At 56.1% G+C, this 17486-nt stretch overlaps 1 protein-coding gene across 3 annotated transcripts; it reads right to left on the reverse strand.

The window, feature by feature from the left end:
• Positions 1 to 332: 332 nt before the first annotated feature.
• Positions 333 to 17123, reverse strand: ELAVL3 (ELAV like RNA binding protein 3). 3 transcript variants are annotated; one of them, XM_032396174.1, is made up of 7 exons: positions 16695 to 17123; positions 9666 to 9882; positions 9235 to 9338; positions 5811 to 5964; positions 5441 to 5666; positions 4226 to 4264; positions 333 to 2827 (listed from the first exon to the last, which is right to left on the reverse strand). In XM_032396174.1, exons 1-7 carry the CDS (start codon positions 16701 to 16703, stop codon positions 2476 to 2478), a joined length of 1101 nt encoding a protein of 366 aa, XP_032252065.1. In that variant the 5' UTR covers positions 16704 to 17123; the 3' UTR covers positions 333 to 2475. The 3 variants fall into 3 exon arrangements, with proteins under 3 accessions (XP_032252065.1, XP_032252066.1, XP_032252064.1); XM_032396175.1 differs by having other exon boundaries at positions 333 to 2806; positions 9666 to 9885; XM_032396173.1 differs by having other exon boundaries at positions 9666 to 9885.
• Between the last annotated feature and the right edge of the window lie 363 nt (positions 17124 to 17486).

The raw sequence follows: 17486 nt of genomic DNA on the forward strand, positions 1-17486 counted from the left end.
TTACTGTTATTAATAATTATTATTACTTTAATGATTCCATTTCCCCTTTTATAAATAAATTAGGCATAACCACGTCTCAGCAAAACTTAAAGAAACAAAGAGAACATCGTGGTTCCTTTAAACTTGCAAACTGGATGAAGTAACAGAAATATACACAAATGTCCTTACAGGGCAACAAGGAGAATAAATAGTTAACATAGCAATAAGTTAAAACTACAAGAAGCTAAATTCGGCAAAAAAGTACAAGAAAGTTAACTGGTGCCAGTTTATGTCTTTTTTTTTTTTTTCCTTTTTTTTTTTAAATCTCTTCTGTGTGTTTTTTTTTTCTTCCTTTTTTTTGTCGCTTTTTTCTCTTCTGTTTGTGTTTTTTTGTCGCTTTTTTGATTTTTTTTTTTTTCTTTTTGTTCCTTGCAGCAGAAGCTCCACAGACGTTTACTAACGAACACCGGGAGGGGTGGGGGAGAGAGAGCTGGGCAGTCAGACGGGGCCGTGGCCGGACACCAAACGCAGGGACTCCGGAGGAAGGGCGACTGAAGCTGAACTCGGGGTCTGTAATTCTCAGTTCCGACTGGGCCCGCTGCGGGGGGTGGGGGGCTGCGAGGGCTCCCAGGGGCTCCGGCCTTCGGCTTCTGTTGGAATTTTTTCTTTCTTTTTCTTTTTACTTTTTTTCTTTTTTTTCTTTTTTTTTTTTTTTTTTCTTTTTTTTACAAAGAATGAAAACTAGGGGAATGGAGAGCGTCTGGACTTTCCAGACAGAAGCCGGGGCTGGGGCTCGGGATGGGGGCTGCATCCACGGCCCTCAGGAGTTTGGAAAGACAGAAAAACCCAACAAACTGAAAAGGGGTGACAAGTGGGGGGGAGAAGGAATTCGGGGCTGGGCCTCTGGGCCCATCCACCCCGGGGTGGGGGGGGGGCTGGAGGGAACAGCGGGTACTTCCTGCTGGGGAGGCCTTGGGGGAGGGGGAAGGCTCAGGGCCCAGCCTCCCCCCTCAGCCTCTGGGCCAGGGCCTCGGCCCAGGGAGGTTCAGCCCCGGGGACAGGGGGTCCTTTGGCCTCAAGTGTTGGGGGGGGCTGCCTCCAGCCCACCATGACGCCAAAAGTGAGACGAGGTATCGTGTGTTTGGATGCATGGATGCTCTGTGTGTGCACGCCTGTGTTCGTGGGCGGCAGGGACCACTGATGAGCCAGGAGAGAGCTCTGCAGAGAACCTGGGGCCGGGCTGAGTGGGGCCACGCGTCCGCAGGAGACCCGGGCGGCCTAGCTGGAGGAAGTGGACTGGGCCAGGGTCTGGGCTATACCACCTCTCGCCTGGGCCTAAGGGATGCTATGGGCATGTCGTTGTCTCCTGGTGTTGTCTCTCTGCTTCTCCATGACTGGGTGTCTATAGATTTGTGTGTCCAAATGTCTATCTGTCTCTGCTCTCACGTGTCCACGTGGAAATGTTCGCATTCCGCATCCACCTGCGGCCGCATCTGCCCACGTCGGTGTTTGCCCGTGGCCACATTTGCTAGCCCCCCTGCTTCGGTCTCCTGTGATTATCCACGTGTGTGTCTGCATGTCTGGGTCTGGCCCACGAGCTCCTGAAGGTGCCCGGGGCATGTCTCTGGGTCTGTCAGTGCTTCTGTGTGTCCCTGTGGGGTGTGTGTGTGTGTGTGTGTGTGTACGCGCGGGTGTGCACATGCCCCCGCGTGTCTTCGCGTGGCTGTGTTTCTCTGTGTGGCCCCGTGGACCCCCGGCCCCCAAGCCCTGCTCCCTGCCCCTGCCCCAGTTGGTAAACATAACCTGCCAAAATATTTTCTTTTTTTTTTTGTCTTTTTTTGTGTTTTTTTTTTTTCAAGTTCAAGAATCCCCAGTAAAAATTCTCCACGAGGTCTTTTTTCCCTTTTTACAAAAATAGAGTTTTTCTTCCCCTCCCCCCCCCCCTTTTTTTTTCATTTTGTTTCTGTTTCCAGCCCCTCCCCCTGCTCCTCACACTCCATCCAGGGGCTCTGGGCCAGGGATGCCCACACCCCTCCTCCGTTTCGCTTTTTTGGGGATTTTTAAACCTGTTCCCCCTCCCCTCAGGCTCATCTAGGTGTTGGGGAGGCCTGGGCAAGGGGGTCTGGGAGGGCACCCCCAGCGTCCCCGCAAAGCCATCCCATGGAGGGTGGTTGAAGGTGGGGTGGGGGCACATCTCTGCTTTCTTTTTAGCCGAAAAAAGAAACAAAAACCATCGCCATGAACAAAACCAAGACGAGAGAGTGAACAGCCCAGCCTGGGGTGGGGGCAGGAGGACGGGGTGGGGGACCCCCCGGCACCCCCCATTCCCTGCAGACTCTCCCACCCCGAGTGCTCACCCTGTGGCTTCCGCAGGGACGCGGGGCCCTCGTGCCGTCGGTGGTCTGCCTGCGCTGTCTCTCTCGGGGCCCCTCTCTCTCTCTTTCTCTCTCTCTCTGCTGCCCGGGGAGGGTGGGGAGGGCGGGCGGCGGCGGCGGCTCAGGCCTTGTGCTGTTTGCTGGTCTTGAAGGACACCTGCAGCACGCGCTCGCCCAGGCGGTAGCCGTTGAGGCTGGCGATGGCCATGGCCGCTTCGTCGTAGTTGGTCATCGTGACGAAGCCAAAGCCCTTGCACTTGTTGGTGGTGAAGTCGCGGATGACCTTGACGTTGGTGACCGCCCCGAAGGGCCCGAACAGCTGCCACAGCACACTCTCGTCCGCCTCCGGCGACAGGTTGTACACGAAGATACACCAGCCGGCGCCCGCCGCGCCCCCCGACAGGCCCACGCCCGCCAGGCCGCTCATGCCGTCGATGGCGATGGGGGAGAACCTGGCGATGAGCGACAGGGGACTACTTTGGGGGTCACGCGGGCTCTGCCCTGACCCCCGGCACACCCCTGAGCCCCTGGGACCCCTGACGCCGGCCGTGCCGTGACCCTGCCATGGCCTCATGACCTCCGCCTCTGACCCGACCTGAATCTGCATCCCCCCCGTAGCCCTGGCCTGACTTCTGACCTGCCCTGAAGGTCAGGCCCTCCCCCACAAGCCCTGCTGGGAGCCCCCATCTACACCCTGACCCCCTAACCTCTGAGCCTACGGGAGCCTGGCCCCTTCCCCACTCCTGGCCAACTACCCCTCCCTTGGCACACTTTCCCCCCACCGCCCCCACCCTGCCACCCCTCCTCGGCTAGAGGCCCACCAGGCGGGGAGTGCGGCTGGGGAAGCACCACCCTCCATGATAACGCAGTCCGCTGCCTTCCTCTGCCCCTTACCAGCTTTTTCCTGCTCGGATTGTGTATTTAGGATCCGCTCCCCTTTCCCTGCAAGGTTTGCTCCCTGCGGTGCCCCAGCCCAGAACAGCCCCCGAGCACTGCCGCGACCCGGAAGGTTTGTTGACTGACTGACGGAGGGATCGGGTGAATGAACAGGATTGGCTCCACCCTCGTTCCTCACTGCCTCCCTACCTTCCCAGGCCTCGCTGCGCTCAGGGGGAGCCCCAGTGGGGAGGAACGCTTGCTCACTGGCACCTTGGTCATGTCAGTGGTCTCACCGGGGTCCCCGTCACCCCTTCCCCCTTCACAGCCCTGTTCGCTGTTCCTGTCTCCTTCCCCACTAGACTGAGATAATGAATAACAGTAACAATAATCACAAGAGCGGCTACCTTTTATTGAGCGCTCACTACGTGCCAAGCACTGTGCTCAATGTCATTTCGTCTCCATGAGAGACCAAGTCTGGCTGAGCCACCTTGGGTCCCCAGCCCCGAGCCCAGCGCCCGGCACTCAGTGTGTGCTCAACAGCTCTCGATGCAGTAAACACAGGGAGCCCTCCCAGGGTCAGGGATGTGGACAACGTCATGCGGGCCTCAAGATCCATCCCAGACTAGGGGCTAAAAGGGGGTATTCTGTGACCCTCAGCAAAGACCATCGACAGTGGCAGATGGAACGCAGACTTAGCGTGGGAACCCAGGAGCATGGCCATGACCAGACCCATGACTGTGACCCCTTCCCTGGGCTGGAGAGCGCCCCGGACAGGCCCTCCCAGGCCCAAATTCCGTAGTAGCTCTTTCTAGGCATTTACTAGGCTCCATAGCCCCTCTCTTAATGGACATGCTACTCCCAGACGCCAGACAGGGGGGCAGACGCAGCTAAGCTGGCTGTCCCAGTGGGGAGGTGGGGGAGGGGAGCACTGGGGCAAGAGTCCAAGGAGGGACAGTGGGGAGCTGGGGGCAGCGGGGCGGGGGCACTGTTACCTCTTGACTCCGTAGGCCATGTTGAGCAAATTATCCAGCCTGTGGAAGCAGAAAGGGTGGTCACCCGTGGCCTCCGGGCACACCCCCGGCTGTGACGCTGGCCGGGCCCAGCCTGACTGCCCTCCCCGCCCCCACCCAGCAGGCCAGCAGCCCGGCCCTGCCCCCACCCGCCTGCTCCCCGCCCGGCTGGACACCGCCTGGCACGGAACCGTGCTCACTCGGGCACTGCCTCTCGCCTGCCCTGCCGCTGCCTGGCCTGCACCCGTGTCCTGTCCCGCCCAGCCCCACTCGCCTGCCCCCACCCTGCGGGGCTCAGGTCCCCAGAAGGGGAATTTCAAGTCTCTTTGGGGCAGTGTCTCGTCTGGGCAAGTGCCTCAAGGTCCCTGTTCCTAAAATACAGGCAAGGCAAGCTCCGTTCTCATGAGTATAGATACCTGGGGGCACACAGCGCGGGAGGCCCATCCCCAAGAGAGGGGGGGGCCCCAATCAGGTGACTGTAAAATGCTTTTTTTGTTTTTTGACTCTAAAATTCTTTTTTTTTTTTTTTTAAAGATTTTATTTATTTTTTTGACAGAGACACAGCGAGAGAGGGAACACAAGCAGGGGGAGTGGGAGAGGGAGAAGTAGGCTTCCTGCTGAGCAGGGAGCCCGATGCGGGGCTCGATCCCAGGACCCTGGGACCATGACCTGAGCCGAAGGCAGACGCTTAACGACGGAGCCACCCAGGCGCCCCGATTTTTGACTCTAAAATTCTTAACACCGAGGGCGCCTGGGTGGCTCAGTCGGTTAAGCATCTGCCTTCGGCTCAGGTCGTGATCCCGGGGTCCTGGGATCGACCCCCCTGCATTGAGCTCCCTGCTCAGCTGGGAGTCTGCTTCTCCTTCTCCCTCTGCCCCTCCCCACTCCTGGCTTGCACTCTCTCCCCCTCTCTCTCTAATAGATCTTTACAAAAAGTAAATAAAACTCTTCACGCCGATAGTGCCCCTCATCGTGCCCTGCATACATTGAGTGCCTGCTGTGTACAAGGGCTTGGCCTCAGCATCTGACTGACCCACACATTTCCCCTTTGCTGCCCTCAGTGGCCCCAGCGTGTGGACACCCTCCCAGCATCCTTCTGCCCTGCAGGAATGGGGTTCAGGGAGGGTGGCGGCAGGCTTGGGCCCCCAGCATGGGGGGGGTCTAGGGTGCCTGGGGGCGGGGTGGCAGGGGGTTTACCGGAAGCGCTGCGTCTGATGGTGCAGGGGGCCTGCGTAGCGCCGGGCTGACGACTGGTAGAGGTGAGTGAGCAGGGCCTGCCCAGTCTTCTGACTCGGGTTGTTGGCGAACTTGACCGTGATGGGCTCTGCCGCGCCCAGCGGCTTCTGCCCGTTCAGTCCTTTGATGGCCTCCTCAGCCTCAATCCTCTTGTCGAAGCGGATGAATCCCACACCCCGAGAGACGCCTGCCAGGGAGTGAGGGCGTCATGAGGACCCTGCCCCGTCCCGTGACCCCCTTACCCGCTTCTCTCCCCACCATCTCCATTTTGGTCCCACCTCCATGCCTTTGCCCAGTGTCCTGCCAAGTTAATCGTCCCCGGCGGCCTGACCTGTGACCTGGTCCACCAGGATGCGAGAAGTGATGATGCGGCCATACTGGGAGAAGAGCTGCTCCATTTCTTTCTGGCTCATGGTCTTGGGGAGTCCACTGACATACAGGTTAGCATCTCGGATGGATGCAGAACTGGGTCGGGCATAGGACACCTGGGGGGGACGGGCAGGTGGACAGAGGTGAGGGGAAGACCCATTTCACAGATGGGGAGAGTGAGGCCACGTCCTGACCACCAGCGAGCGGCAGAAGTGCCTCATCTGTTCACTCAATAAATCTCTCTCAAGTAGTCTCCGTGGGTGGCGCCGGCCAGGGCTTGAGGGAGGGGACACGGCTGTGGCCGATAATGTGGCCCAGCCTACATAAAAGGGTGAGGGAAACCTGTCGCTGGGCCCCGGGGGGCAGATGTCACCTTGAGGACCTCGAGTCCCTAGCTCCTGCTCTCACACCATACATTCCGTCAACATGACATTTCCCGCTCCTTTGGAAAGTGAGCTCGGGACTCTGGCCCTTCTCTTTCTGACCACATTGGGGCCCTCAGGGTCACTCAGGTCTTTAGCCGCCAGCTCGATGCTGATGACTCCCAAATGTCTGTCCCCAGTGTGGGCCTGAACCCCAAGCTGCATACCTGTGCGAAACCTGCCTCTGGGCGCCCCCCGAGGTCTCACAGGGGATCACACTCAGTGAAGCTGCATCCAGCTCCCAACTGTCCCCCAGCTTGCTCCAGTCCAGTAACAGTAGCTTCGTCCTCCTGGGTGCTCAGGTTCCCCAGCCTCCGTTGTCCCTGATGCCCATCTTTCACACCCACATCTAATCCACCATTGATCCTTCCTCATTACCCGGAATCCACACACTTTCCCCCACTTCCACTGCTGCATCCTGGCCCACCTCCCACCCTTGCTCACCCAGACCAGTACAACAGCCTCTACCCCAGGCTCTTTCCTCCATGGCTCCCTAACCTCCCCAGGCTCTTTCCTCCATGGCTGCCAGAGGGCGCCTGTGAGCAACTGAGTCAGGGCACATCCTTCCTCTGCTCAGAACCTTCTGTGGCTCTCACCTTCCCCAGAGTAAAAGTCCTTCTCACAGCCCACAAGGCCCTGCACAACCTGCCCATCACCCCACCCCCTCACCCTCCTCTCTGCCCAGAACTGCTCTGTTTCAGCCACACCAGTCTCCTCCGTGTTCCCCAGACACACCAGGCACACCCCAGCCTCAGGACCTTTGCTCTGGCTGTTCCCCTCAGCCTGGAACACCGTTCCTCTCCTTTCTTCTTCCAGTCTCAACTGAAATGTCCTCCCTGTCCTCTTCCATCTGAATTTGGTCCTCCGCCCCTACCCGCCCCCCACCCTCAACTCTCTCCAAGCACTTCTCTCAGTGGTGAATTAGACACGTTTTAGTACGATCATTGGATTTGTGTCATTAATTACGGTCCAGCCCAACAATGAAACTCTCTGCAGCTGTTTAAAAAATGGTGGACGTGTATATTTATTTCCCAGAAACAGTGGTGAGTATTGTAAACTGGGGGAAAGAAAAGTCCATTTACAGAGCACCCGGTTGTGTGACCCCATCTCATTGTGTGCTTATCCGTGTCCTGGAAACACAGTCTGGAGGGGCCGCCCCCAGATGCTAACAGGTTGACCTATGGCTGGTGGAGGTACCGGGGGGCACGAGCTTCTCTTCCCACTCATTTCTGCTACTGTCTATTTTCAGTATCCTTCTAAATTAACCTCTGGGTAGATAAGGGTCGTTGTCAAAGGTCTGCCTTTTGTTTGGTGTGGTGAGTTGTGGGGGCAGAGCACTTCATTAGAAACACTAATTAAAAAACTAACAAAAGGAGTACACGGGGCCAGGGCTGGCTCATGGTGAGGGCACTCCTGGGCCGGAGGTAGAGGGGTCCTAATTCATGCAATTGTGCGCACCTGGGGTCCTCCAAGGAAACAAACACAAACACAGCAGCTGCTCTTCTTCCCGGGTAATATGAATTCAAAATCATGGCCACATACTCCATGGTTTCCACTCTGTCCCACGGGGCTGTGAGTTTTGAGGGGTGAGGGCTTGTTGATGAATCAGAGTTAGGGGTGAGGGAAAAACAAGCCTCAGCTCCTGGGTGGGCGTTTGGGGTAATCAGGGGTCATTTGAGGCACCGAGTAGGTCTTTGGGGGTCTTTCCCATCCCCCCCAGGATGGGGGCTGACCCAGGTCCCTCAGCTGGGTGTGGGCTCGGCCACACCCCCTCACCGGGACACGATGGGGGCAAGGTCTGCCAGAGCACCCGGTCGGGACCAACCATACAACGGTGCCGCCCAGGCGGACACACAAACACAGCCCCGGTGCCTACACCAGCCAAAGGGTGACTCAAGGCTGCGAAGACATTCCTAGAGGCTCTGGGGGTCTCGGATAATTACAGTAAGAGTCGCAGAACCACACACCTGTCACCACCACACAAGCCCCCATCCTGAATTGGGCACAGGTAGACCCACCCACACAGCCCCACCAGGTCACAGTTGTCACAAAGCACCGGTGCAATAAAAACGGCGTCCCACAAACACAATGGCTCACAGCCCAGGGTATCACACACACACACACACACACACTGCATGGCATGCATACAGTGGCCCTCTGGATTTGTCACTCTCATGCCCCAGGGCTTCTGAGTCTAGTTGGCATGGAGGGACCCATTAGGTCATGACCTCATCCTCCCCAACAACGCACAATGGGAAGAGGAAGAGATTCCTGCACCTCTGTTCCCAGAGAGAACGGGGGCCAGATGGGCACCCCTAGCTCAGCCTCCCCCAAGGTTCCAGAGCAGATTTGTGGGGCGGAGTCCAGACACCCCCAGGCGAACCTAGAGAGGGGGGTTTCCATGGCGATCCCCCCCCAGGGAATCTGGGCTAGCAGAGTCCCAGCTGCAGCTGCTTAGAGGGGAGGTCATGGGGGAGGGGCGTTGCACAAAGGTGGGGGAGGGCTCGCCCCTAATCCCGCCCTCCCAGACCCTAATTAGGCTCCAGATGGCAGATGGGCCCCCACCCCTCCCCCATTTCCATGACAAAGGCAAGGGGGACTGCCCACCAGACCCTGGTCACTCTTCTACTGCCAAAGGCATGGCTACCTCCCCGAGCCACCAGAGAATGCGGAGCTGATATTCTCACTGACAAATAAGGAAACTGAGTTTCAGAGAGGCAGAGCCACTAGGCCCCGGGTGCCCAGCTAGGAACTCTTGGGGGAGAGTTTGAACCACTCAGGGGATGAGCCATGGAGAAGGATGGGTGGCAGTGGGGAAAAGGGTGTGTGGGAAGGGTGGGTGGCTGTAGGGTTTGAGTGGCCATGAAGGAGGCAGTCCAAGAGGGCGGTAATAAGGGGGATAGGGGACAGTTGCAGATGGGCAGCCATGGGGGACGGGCAGCAGAGGGAAATGAAGGCACTAACCTTGATGGTCTTCGTCTGCAGTTTGAGGCCGTTGAGGGTGTTGATGGCTTTGTCTGCATCGTTGGGATCAGAGTAGTTCACAAACCCATAACCGAGGCTCTGCCCTGTGGGCAGGACCAGGATGATGACCTCCCCAGACCTACCAGTGTCCTCCCAGACCCAGTCCTGAGAGGCTGACTGCCATCACTCAAGGTTATGAGAATCAAGAGCCTCACCTTACTGTTCCCCGAGAGTACTACCTTGTCCCCAGGACACCTTAGATCCCCCAGAGTCCTGCCTGCCCCCCATCACCCCTGAGATACCCTACCAGGGGTCACACCTGTCTCCCCATCACACCTCAGATCCCCCAGGGTGCTACCTGCCCCCGTCACACCTGTACTCCTGGGACTACCACCTCTGTCCCCTCCCTCCCCACCTGCCAACAGCCACACCTGTGATCTTATCCCGAACCAACTTGCAGGATTCGATGTCACCAATGCTGCCGAAGAGACTCTTGAACTCGTCCTGGGTCATGTTCTGGGGCAGGTAGTTGACAATGAGGTTGGTCTTGCTGTCATCAGTGGCTCCGTTTGTACCAAGGAGTGGCCCGTTGGGCAGGGCCGGGCCGGCCGGGCCCCCCGCCACCTGAGACTCCATGGCCCCGAGTATCTGCTGGAGACAACAGGCCACACCTGCTCACGGCCCAGTCCCTACACAGGCATCAGTGGGAGTGAGGGGGGGGCTCAGTGGTGATGGATTAGCCATGTCTGACATGGGCTTAAACATGGAGAGAGGACAAGTATTATTCTAATAATCCCTTCCACTCCTTCAGCATCAAGCAAGCACCTTATGTGTGATTTTACTGTGAAAAATTCCATATACAGATGCCATATATGTCTGTTTGCTATGTTTGCCTGTTTGTCTAAAATCAGTTTGTGCATTTGTAGAATAATAAGACGAACACTTTTGTCTTCAGAATAAGAAATGTAATATTTTTATTAGCTTTGAAGTCCTCATAAGCTCCTCCCTGACCATGTACTGCCCTTCTCCCACCAAAGGGAATTCCTATCCCAAATGTGTTAATATTTCTTTTGCTTTGTGCATAATTTTCCCACTAGGCATTTACACCCCCCTCAGTTTTTCCACTGAGCTATTTTTTATTATTTTTCAAAAATGTATTTATTTGAGAGAGACAGAAGAGGGGCAGAGGAAGAGGAAGAGAGAGCATCTCAAGCAGACTCCCCCCCACCCAGCACTGAGCCTGATGTGGGGCTCGATCCCATGACCCTGAGATCACAACCTGAGCTGAAATCAGGAGTCAGATGCCCAACCCACTGAGCCACCCAGGAGCCCCTATTATTTTTTTTTTAAAGATTTTATTTTTAAGGGGCACCTGGGTGGCTCAGTTGGTTAAGCATCTTCCTTCGGCTCAGGTCATGATCCTGGGGTCCTGGGATTGAGCCCCGCATCCGACACCCTGCTCAGCGGGGAGTATGCTTCTCCCTCTGCCTCTCCCCCAGCTTGTGCTCTCTCTCCCTCGAATAAAAAATAAGGGCGCCTGGGTGGTTCAGTTGGTTAAGCGTCTGCCTTCGGCTTGGGTCGTGGTCCCAGGGTCCTGGGATCGAGCCCCACGTTGGGGCTCCCTGCTCGGCGGGGAGTCTGCTTCTGCTTCTCCCTCTCCCTCTGCCCTTCCCCCTGCTCGTACTCTCTCTCTCTCTCCAATAAATGAATAGAATCTTTAAAAAATAACAATAACAATAAAAATAAATAAAATATTTAAAAAATATATTTTATGTTTAAGCAATCTCTACACCAAATGTGGGGCTCAACTCATAATCCTGAGATCAAGAGTTGCATGCTCTACTGATGGAGGCAGCTAGGTGCCCCTGAGCTATTTAAACGTATAACATAATAACACCAGCAAATAATGACAGTTTTATTTATCTCCAATCTATACCTGTTATTTATTTTTCTTGTCTTATTGCAGGGGATACAGTGTGATAGTGGCTTTTTTATTCATGATGTTAAAGGAAATGTTTTAAAATATTTCACAGCTAAATTTGATTTTTGCTGTGGGTTTTCACTTATGAATGTTTAATTTTATTCTTAGTATCCTAACAAGATTTTTTTTTAAAGAATGGATGTTGAGTTTTATTTAACGTTTTTTTCCTACATCCATTTTTTAATAATTGACATATAATATTACATTAGCTTCAGGTGCATAACATAATGACTCAATATTTGTATATATTGCAAAATTATCTCCACAATAAGTCTAGTTAACAACCATCATCAAATATAGTTATAATTTTTTTTCCTGTGATGAGAAATTCTAAGATCTACTTCCTTAGCAATTTTCAAATATATTCTACATCTATTTTATGTATAAGGACCACACAGAGAAGAATTTTAAAGCCACATCTGGGCTCAGCAGGAAACAGTGCTGGGATTATCTGTCATGGGCCTGGGAAGGTAAAGTAGTCAGCATTTCCTTAGGTATTCTTCAATGGCATGGTTGGCAGATGGGTTGCCCTCACTTGAAAAATCAAATCGATTGGTAGGGTTTTCCAAAAGGGATGAATTAGGAAGGATTAGAAGCCATATTCAGTTTCAGCAGGAGAGATCACTGTGATTGATTAGCAATGTCTTTGAGGCTACAGAATTAGAAAGAGTCAGCAGTACACTTCATCTCAGCCATCCCTGACCCAAAATACAATACCATACTTGTTCCCAAATATTGGGCCTACTGTGTGCCAGGCACAGTGCAAAACCCACTACACGCAATGTTTTGTTTTGTTTTTTCTTATTCACAACCACCCTGAAAAGAGAGCTTAATTTCCCCTGCTTAACAGATGCTATGAACTGGATGCCTGTGTCCCCTCAAATTCATATGTTGAAAACTTAATCCCCAGTGTGATGGTATTTGGATGTGGAGCCTTTGGGAGGTAATTAGGTCATGAGGATGGAGCCCTCATGAATGGGATTCATGTCCTTACAAAAAGGGACAAGAGAGGGGCGCTTGAGGGGCTCAGTCAGTTATGCGTCTGCCTTAGGCTCAGGTCATGATTCCAGGGTCCTGGGATGGAGCCCCACATCGGGCTCCTTGCTTCTCTCTCTTCCTCTGCCTCTCCCCCCAGCTCATTTTTTCTCTCTCTCTCAAATAAATAAAATAAAATCTTAAAAAAAAAAAAAAGGGACAGGAGAGAGATGATCTCTCTTTCCACCATGTGAGGACACAGCAAGAAGATGTCCATCTGCAAAGCAGGGAGCAAGTCCTTACTAGGAACCAACTCAGCTGGCACCTTGATCTTGGACTTCCCAGCCTCCAGAAGATTTATGAGAAATAACTGTTGTTTAAGCCCCCCAGTTTATGGTATTTTGTTAGAGCAGCCCGAGCTGACTAAGACAGATGAGGAAAGTGAAGTTCAGCAATGTTTTAAAAATTACTAAAGCTCATGCAGCTTATAAACGGCGAAACGGATTTGCACAGGAGCTTTTCTGATCCAGAGTCTGTATTTTCAACTTCCACTGCCAATGGAAGAATAGTGCTAGTTCTAACATTTCTCAGCTGTGTGTCTTCGGGTAGGCTCCATAATGCTTCTGGGCCTCTGCTCCGCTTTGCTGCAAACTCCGAGTTACTGGCACAGTGACCCCAGGGAAGGATCTAAAGCCACACATGGGTGCAGCTGGAATGCATTCTGGGATCAGGTCTGCCATGGGCACGATCACAGGAAGCAGCTTGTCATGTCTGCCAAGCCTCGTAATACCTGCTATTAATACTGGTCCTGCCCCATTGACATCTTCTGTGTGCTTCCAGGCATCATTTCACTTATTTCTCCCAATCATCTTTAGAGACAGCAACACATTCTCCATTTTATAAGGGAAGCAACCGAGCTCAGAGATGTTGAGCGATATCAATGGGGAATTCGCTTTCAAACCTGGCTATGTTGGACTTCAGAGCTGTTTTTAATGACAGTGACCAATGCATGGGGGAGCTCTGCCACCTTATAGGTATGTGTCCTCAGGGATGATCTTAGCTCTTCTTTGAGCCTCTGTTTCCTTTCCATGTATTCTTATTATAGGGGTGGCATGGAGGAGGGTCAACTCCCCTGCATTTCCAGTTGGCTGAGAGTGGATGTCCGGGGGCTTCCGGGAGAGTTATTCTGAAACCTCATCCAGACTGAGCAGGAACACTGGGTTGATTAACAATGTCTGCCTCAGGCACCTGCCATAAAGCGAGAATGCACGCTACAGATCTGTATCCAGTTTCATAAGGTTAATACTTTACCGATGGCCATGTATCAAGGCCCTGCTGTGTGCCAGACAAAATCCTTTATGTGAAAATTTCCGGGCAATTCTTCCAACACTGAACATTATGGGACTCTTTTCTTCATTTACCAGAAGAGGAAACTGAACCTCAACGAAGGGGTAGGGATTTACACAAGGCTGGATAGCATGCAAATGGTGGATCAAGAATTCAAATCCGGAGCTTGGACGTCAGAGCCCACTTTACTAAGAAAAAAAGCCAATAATAGTAAAAAATAACAGCAAAGTGAAACTGAGCTCCTACTCTACACCTAGCCCAGGCATCACTACATTTAAGCCTACTCTGTTGGCTGAGTCTACCCATTCAATTCAACAAACATTTACTGGGTGCCACCATGTGCTGGCTTCTGGCTCCAACCTCCTCACTGTGTATCCTGTAACACTCACACTGCCTCTCTGGGCCTCGGTCCCTCCACTAAAGATATGGCACCGAGGTTCCCCAGGCACAAAGATGGATTCTGAATTCCCTTCTGGGCTCGGAAAACTAGAGTTCTGTGACTGGTTGGTGATATCTGCTACGGGAGAGCCCCCCCCAATAATTAGCAGTACACAAAACACTGTTTCAGGACACAGCAGGTTTCAGCTTCGGAACCCCTACTATGTGCCAGGCACTGTGCAGGTGCAAAGGTTTCACTGACTTCCCACAACTACACTGAAAGCTGGAGATCATCTCCATTTCTCAGGTGGAGAAACTGAGGGTCAGAGGGACCTGTGATTTGCCTGGGAGTGACCGGCGGCGGAGGTAGTGATGAAGTCTGACTACTGATCTGATTATCCCAGAGCCTACAGAGCCACCCCAAATGTCCTCAACTTGGATGGGGTTAAAAGGTAATTGGGATCTTGAGACCCAGCCTACTAATCTCCCCAGCACCCCATCTCCCTCCCATCTGTGCCAGAGCTTAGCAGGATCAGTGTCGCGTTTCCTCTGCAGCTCAGCCGGCTGAGCCGCTAATAGGGATCGGATTGGTGGAGACCACACCCGCCCGGCCCCAGCCCACAGCAAATGCGTGGCCTGGGATGACTCACGGATCACAGGGACCTTGGAGGGCTGTCCCAGGTCAGGAGTGGAGGGGTGAAGTCAGAGGGGAGGAGGGTAGACCCAAGACGGGGAGGCAGAGACCAACTGGGAGCAATGGAGCCTTCCCTCCCAGTCTCTCCAGTTCTTCCTCTGGATCTCTCTCTCTTTCTGTTTCTCTCTTCCTCTTTTCCCTGCTTCTCTGTCCTTCTCTCCCCTCTGAACCCATCTGTCTCCCCCTCCTTCTCTCTGCCACTCTTTCTTCAACTCTTTTGCACCATTGCACATACATGACATATGGATTTTGCAGGGAACACACCAGAGGTCACTTGCTCTGTAGACCCTCCTGTGACTGACCCCTTTGGCCCCAGTCACAGTGATAGATGCCTGGGTACTGGCCACAATAGGGCATTGAGTGGCTATGCGTGGTAAGGCTGGGCTACCACGTGGTGCTAACTAGGCCTCCCCCTTCTGGGCCCTTCTCCCTCCATGTAGGGCCCTCACAGTCTCAATTTATCCCCTCACTTCCTCCCAGCCTGTCCCCATGGTGGACTTCTGCCTGAGTGCCCTCCAGGGGAGTAACCAGGCCTTCCAGGGCTTCAAGGCCCTTGTGTGACCTCTGACCACACCCTCGCCCCTTTGTGCATCAGTTTCCCTCTTTCAAATGAAGGAACAGATCAGAGGAATGGATGCTGGACTGCTGTGGGGGTTCTGAGGGTCGTCAGGAGGCTGCACTCACGTTCCTGCCCCTGGGTTAGCAGCCTGAGGCCCAGAGAGGGGAGGGAGCCTGCCTAAGGTCACACAGCAGGGAAGCATGGCCTCTCCGGCCTCCTTTCTCCGAGCCAGGTGGGCGGGTCCCAGGGTCCCACGCAGGGAGGGAGTGCTGAGCATCCCTCCACCCACTGTGCTCGCCACGACTCCAAGAGAGACACCACTCCAAGAAGAGGCCCAGAAAGAGACACAGTGCACAGAGACACACACACACACACACACAGACCGGAAAGACAGTAAGTACAGAAGAAGGAGGCCTGGGCGCTGGGACCAGACAAAGGACGCGCGGCGGCGCGGGGAGCGGAGTCGCGCGGCGGGGGCGGGGGTGGAGCCGGGGTGGGGCTAGGACTGGCCAGCCCCGCCCCCGGGATACGCCCGGGTTGCCGAGTGGAAATCCGAGGGCTCGGGCGAGGCCGGGCCCTGGGGGCCCCAGGGGGCGGGGTCCAGATGGGCGGGGCAGGGGCGTGGTTATACAGGGCGTGGCCGGGCGTGGCCGCGGGCTCGGGAGCTGACCAGCTCAGTGGTTGCTGAAAGCACCGGGAGTGGGGCGAGCGGCGCGGGCGGGCGGGCGCTCTCAAGGTCACCCCGAGGCCCAGTGCCTTGGCGGGGTGGGGCGCCTGGACCTGGCCTAGGAGACATCCCTGAGCTCCTTACCCCATCCCCCGTGGGGCGGGGGCCCAGGAGTCAAGAAGCACCCACCCCCCCCGCGGGCCCTCCTCTCCCCTCCCCCTCCCCGAAGCCTGAGGCGCCCGCGCGAGGCTACGGCCCGCTAAGAAGCTCCGAGAAACAAAGGGACGCGGCAGCAGCGGCGGCGGGCCCGCGGGGCCTCCGGGCGCGCCCCCTCCTCTCCCCTCCCCGCTTGCCGCAAGGTCGACGGGCTCGAGGACGAGACGCCCGGCTCCCCGGGCGCGGTCAGGGCCCGGGGAGCGGATCCGACGCCACCCGCTTTCCTGGGGTTCTCGGGGACGGCTTGCCGCCTTGTCCTGGCCCAGCACCAGTGATTGGGGCCCTGCGTTTGCCTGGGCGGCCTACGGGGTCCGGGCCTGGATGGAGAAGGCATCCTCCGCTGCTGCGGCCCCTCCCCCATCAGGCCTGCTGGAGGGGGGCTATCCCGCCCCCAGGGCGCCATAGGACGCCTCCCCGAACCAGAGTTCGGCTCCCTAAGGCCTCTCAGGCCAGACTCTATGCGCCCCCAGCACTCTGGGTGCGGCCCAACCCACTCTCAGGCCCCGAGGCTCGGTCCTACCCCCCCACCGGGGCCTAGCTAGGCCTGGTCCTACCCCCCCACCCCCCACCCCGCCATCTCCGCGGAACCTGTGCCTAACCGCTCCCCAACCAGGTTCCATCTCAGCGACAAGGGAATACCTACAGTGACCATTCTTGTGTGCCCGGCGGGCGCGGTCCGTGTTGAGGGCGGCTCCGGGGGTCGTGCACTCCTTGGGGGGCGCTCGATGCTCACGCCGGGGTCCTGCCCGGGCGGCCTCTGACGCGGCCGCTGCAGAGGTGTAGATGAAGGCGGCGGCTCCCTCGAGGGCCGGGGACGGGCCCGAGCCCGAGGACGCGCGCGCGGATAGCCGGGCCCCGGGGTGGCCTGCGGGCGGCAGGGGATGGAAAGAGGGAGCGGGCGCGGGATTGAGAACGCCCCCTGCGCGGCCCCGCGGGGCCCGGGGAGGTTGAGCTTCCTGACAGAGATCGCGGCGCTCTGCCTTTCGCGGCCGCCCCTCGGCCGGGCTTGTCCGGTCCTGGATGCTCAGTCCTCTCCCCTCGCCCGCCCTCCCTCCCACCCTCCAGCCCGCGCTGCGCGCTCCGCGCTCTGGGCCGCGACGCCGCCGCCCCCAGCCCTTTATAGGAGCAGCTGCCAGAGCCGGCGTCGCTTATTGGCTGCGGCAGCTGAGCCCCGCCTCCTCCCGGCGCCCGACGGCGCGGCAGGTGGAAGCGAGCACGCGCTGGCTGGGACTCCGCACCCCCAAAAAGCACGCCCTGGGGGCTCGGGTTGCCAGATTCGGGCCCCCTTGCCCCCGTGGACCCTGCTTCCTGCATTGCCGCCCCTTCTTGGGCGGGCTTTCTGCCGGAAAGACAGGGACGGCTCCCCTCCTGGGTCCAACACCCTGAGCTCTTAGAGCGAAGAGAGCGAGGAGATATCGGTGGCCCGATTGGACGA

Source organism: Phoca vitulina, unplaced genomic scaffold (genome assembly GCF_004348235.1).
Source record: "Phoca vitulina isolate PV1807 unplaced genomic scaffold, GSC_HSeal_1.0 scaffold89, whole genome shotgun sequence".
NCBI lineage: Eukaryota > Metazoa > Chordata > Mammalia > Carnivora > Phocidae > Phoca > Phoca vitulina.

Coding starts and splice junctions, on each gene's coding strand:
- ELAVL3 (XM_032396173.1), bottom strand. Junction 9,339..9,665: donor GGTTCGGGATAAGATCACAG/GTGTGGCTGTTG, acceptor TCCTGCCCACAG/GGCAGAGCCTCGGTTATGGG. Junction 2,828..4,225: donor ATGGCCTACGGAGTCAAGAG/GTAACAGTGCCC, acceptor CCCCCAAAGTAG/TCCCCTGTCGCTCATCGCCA.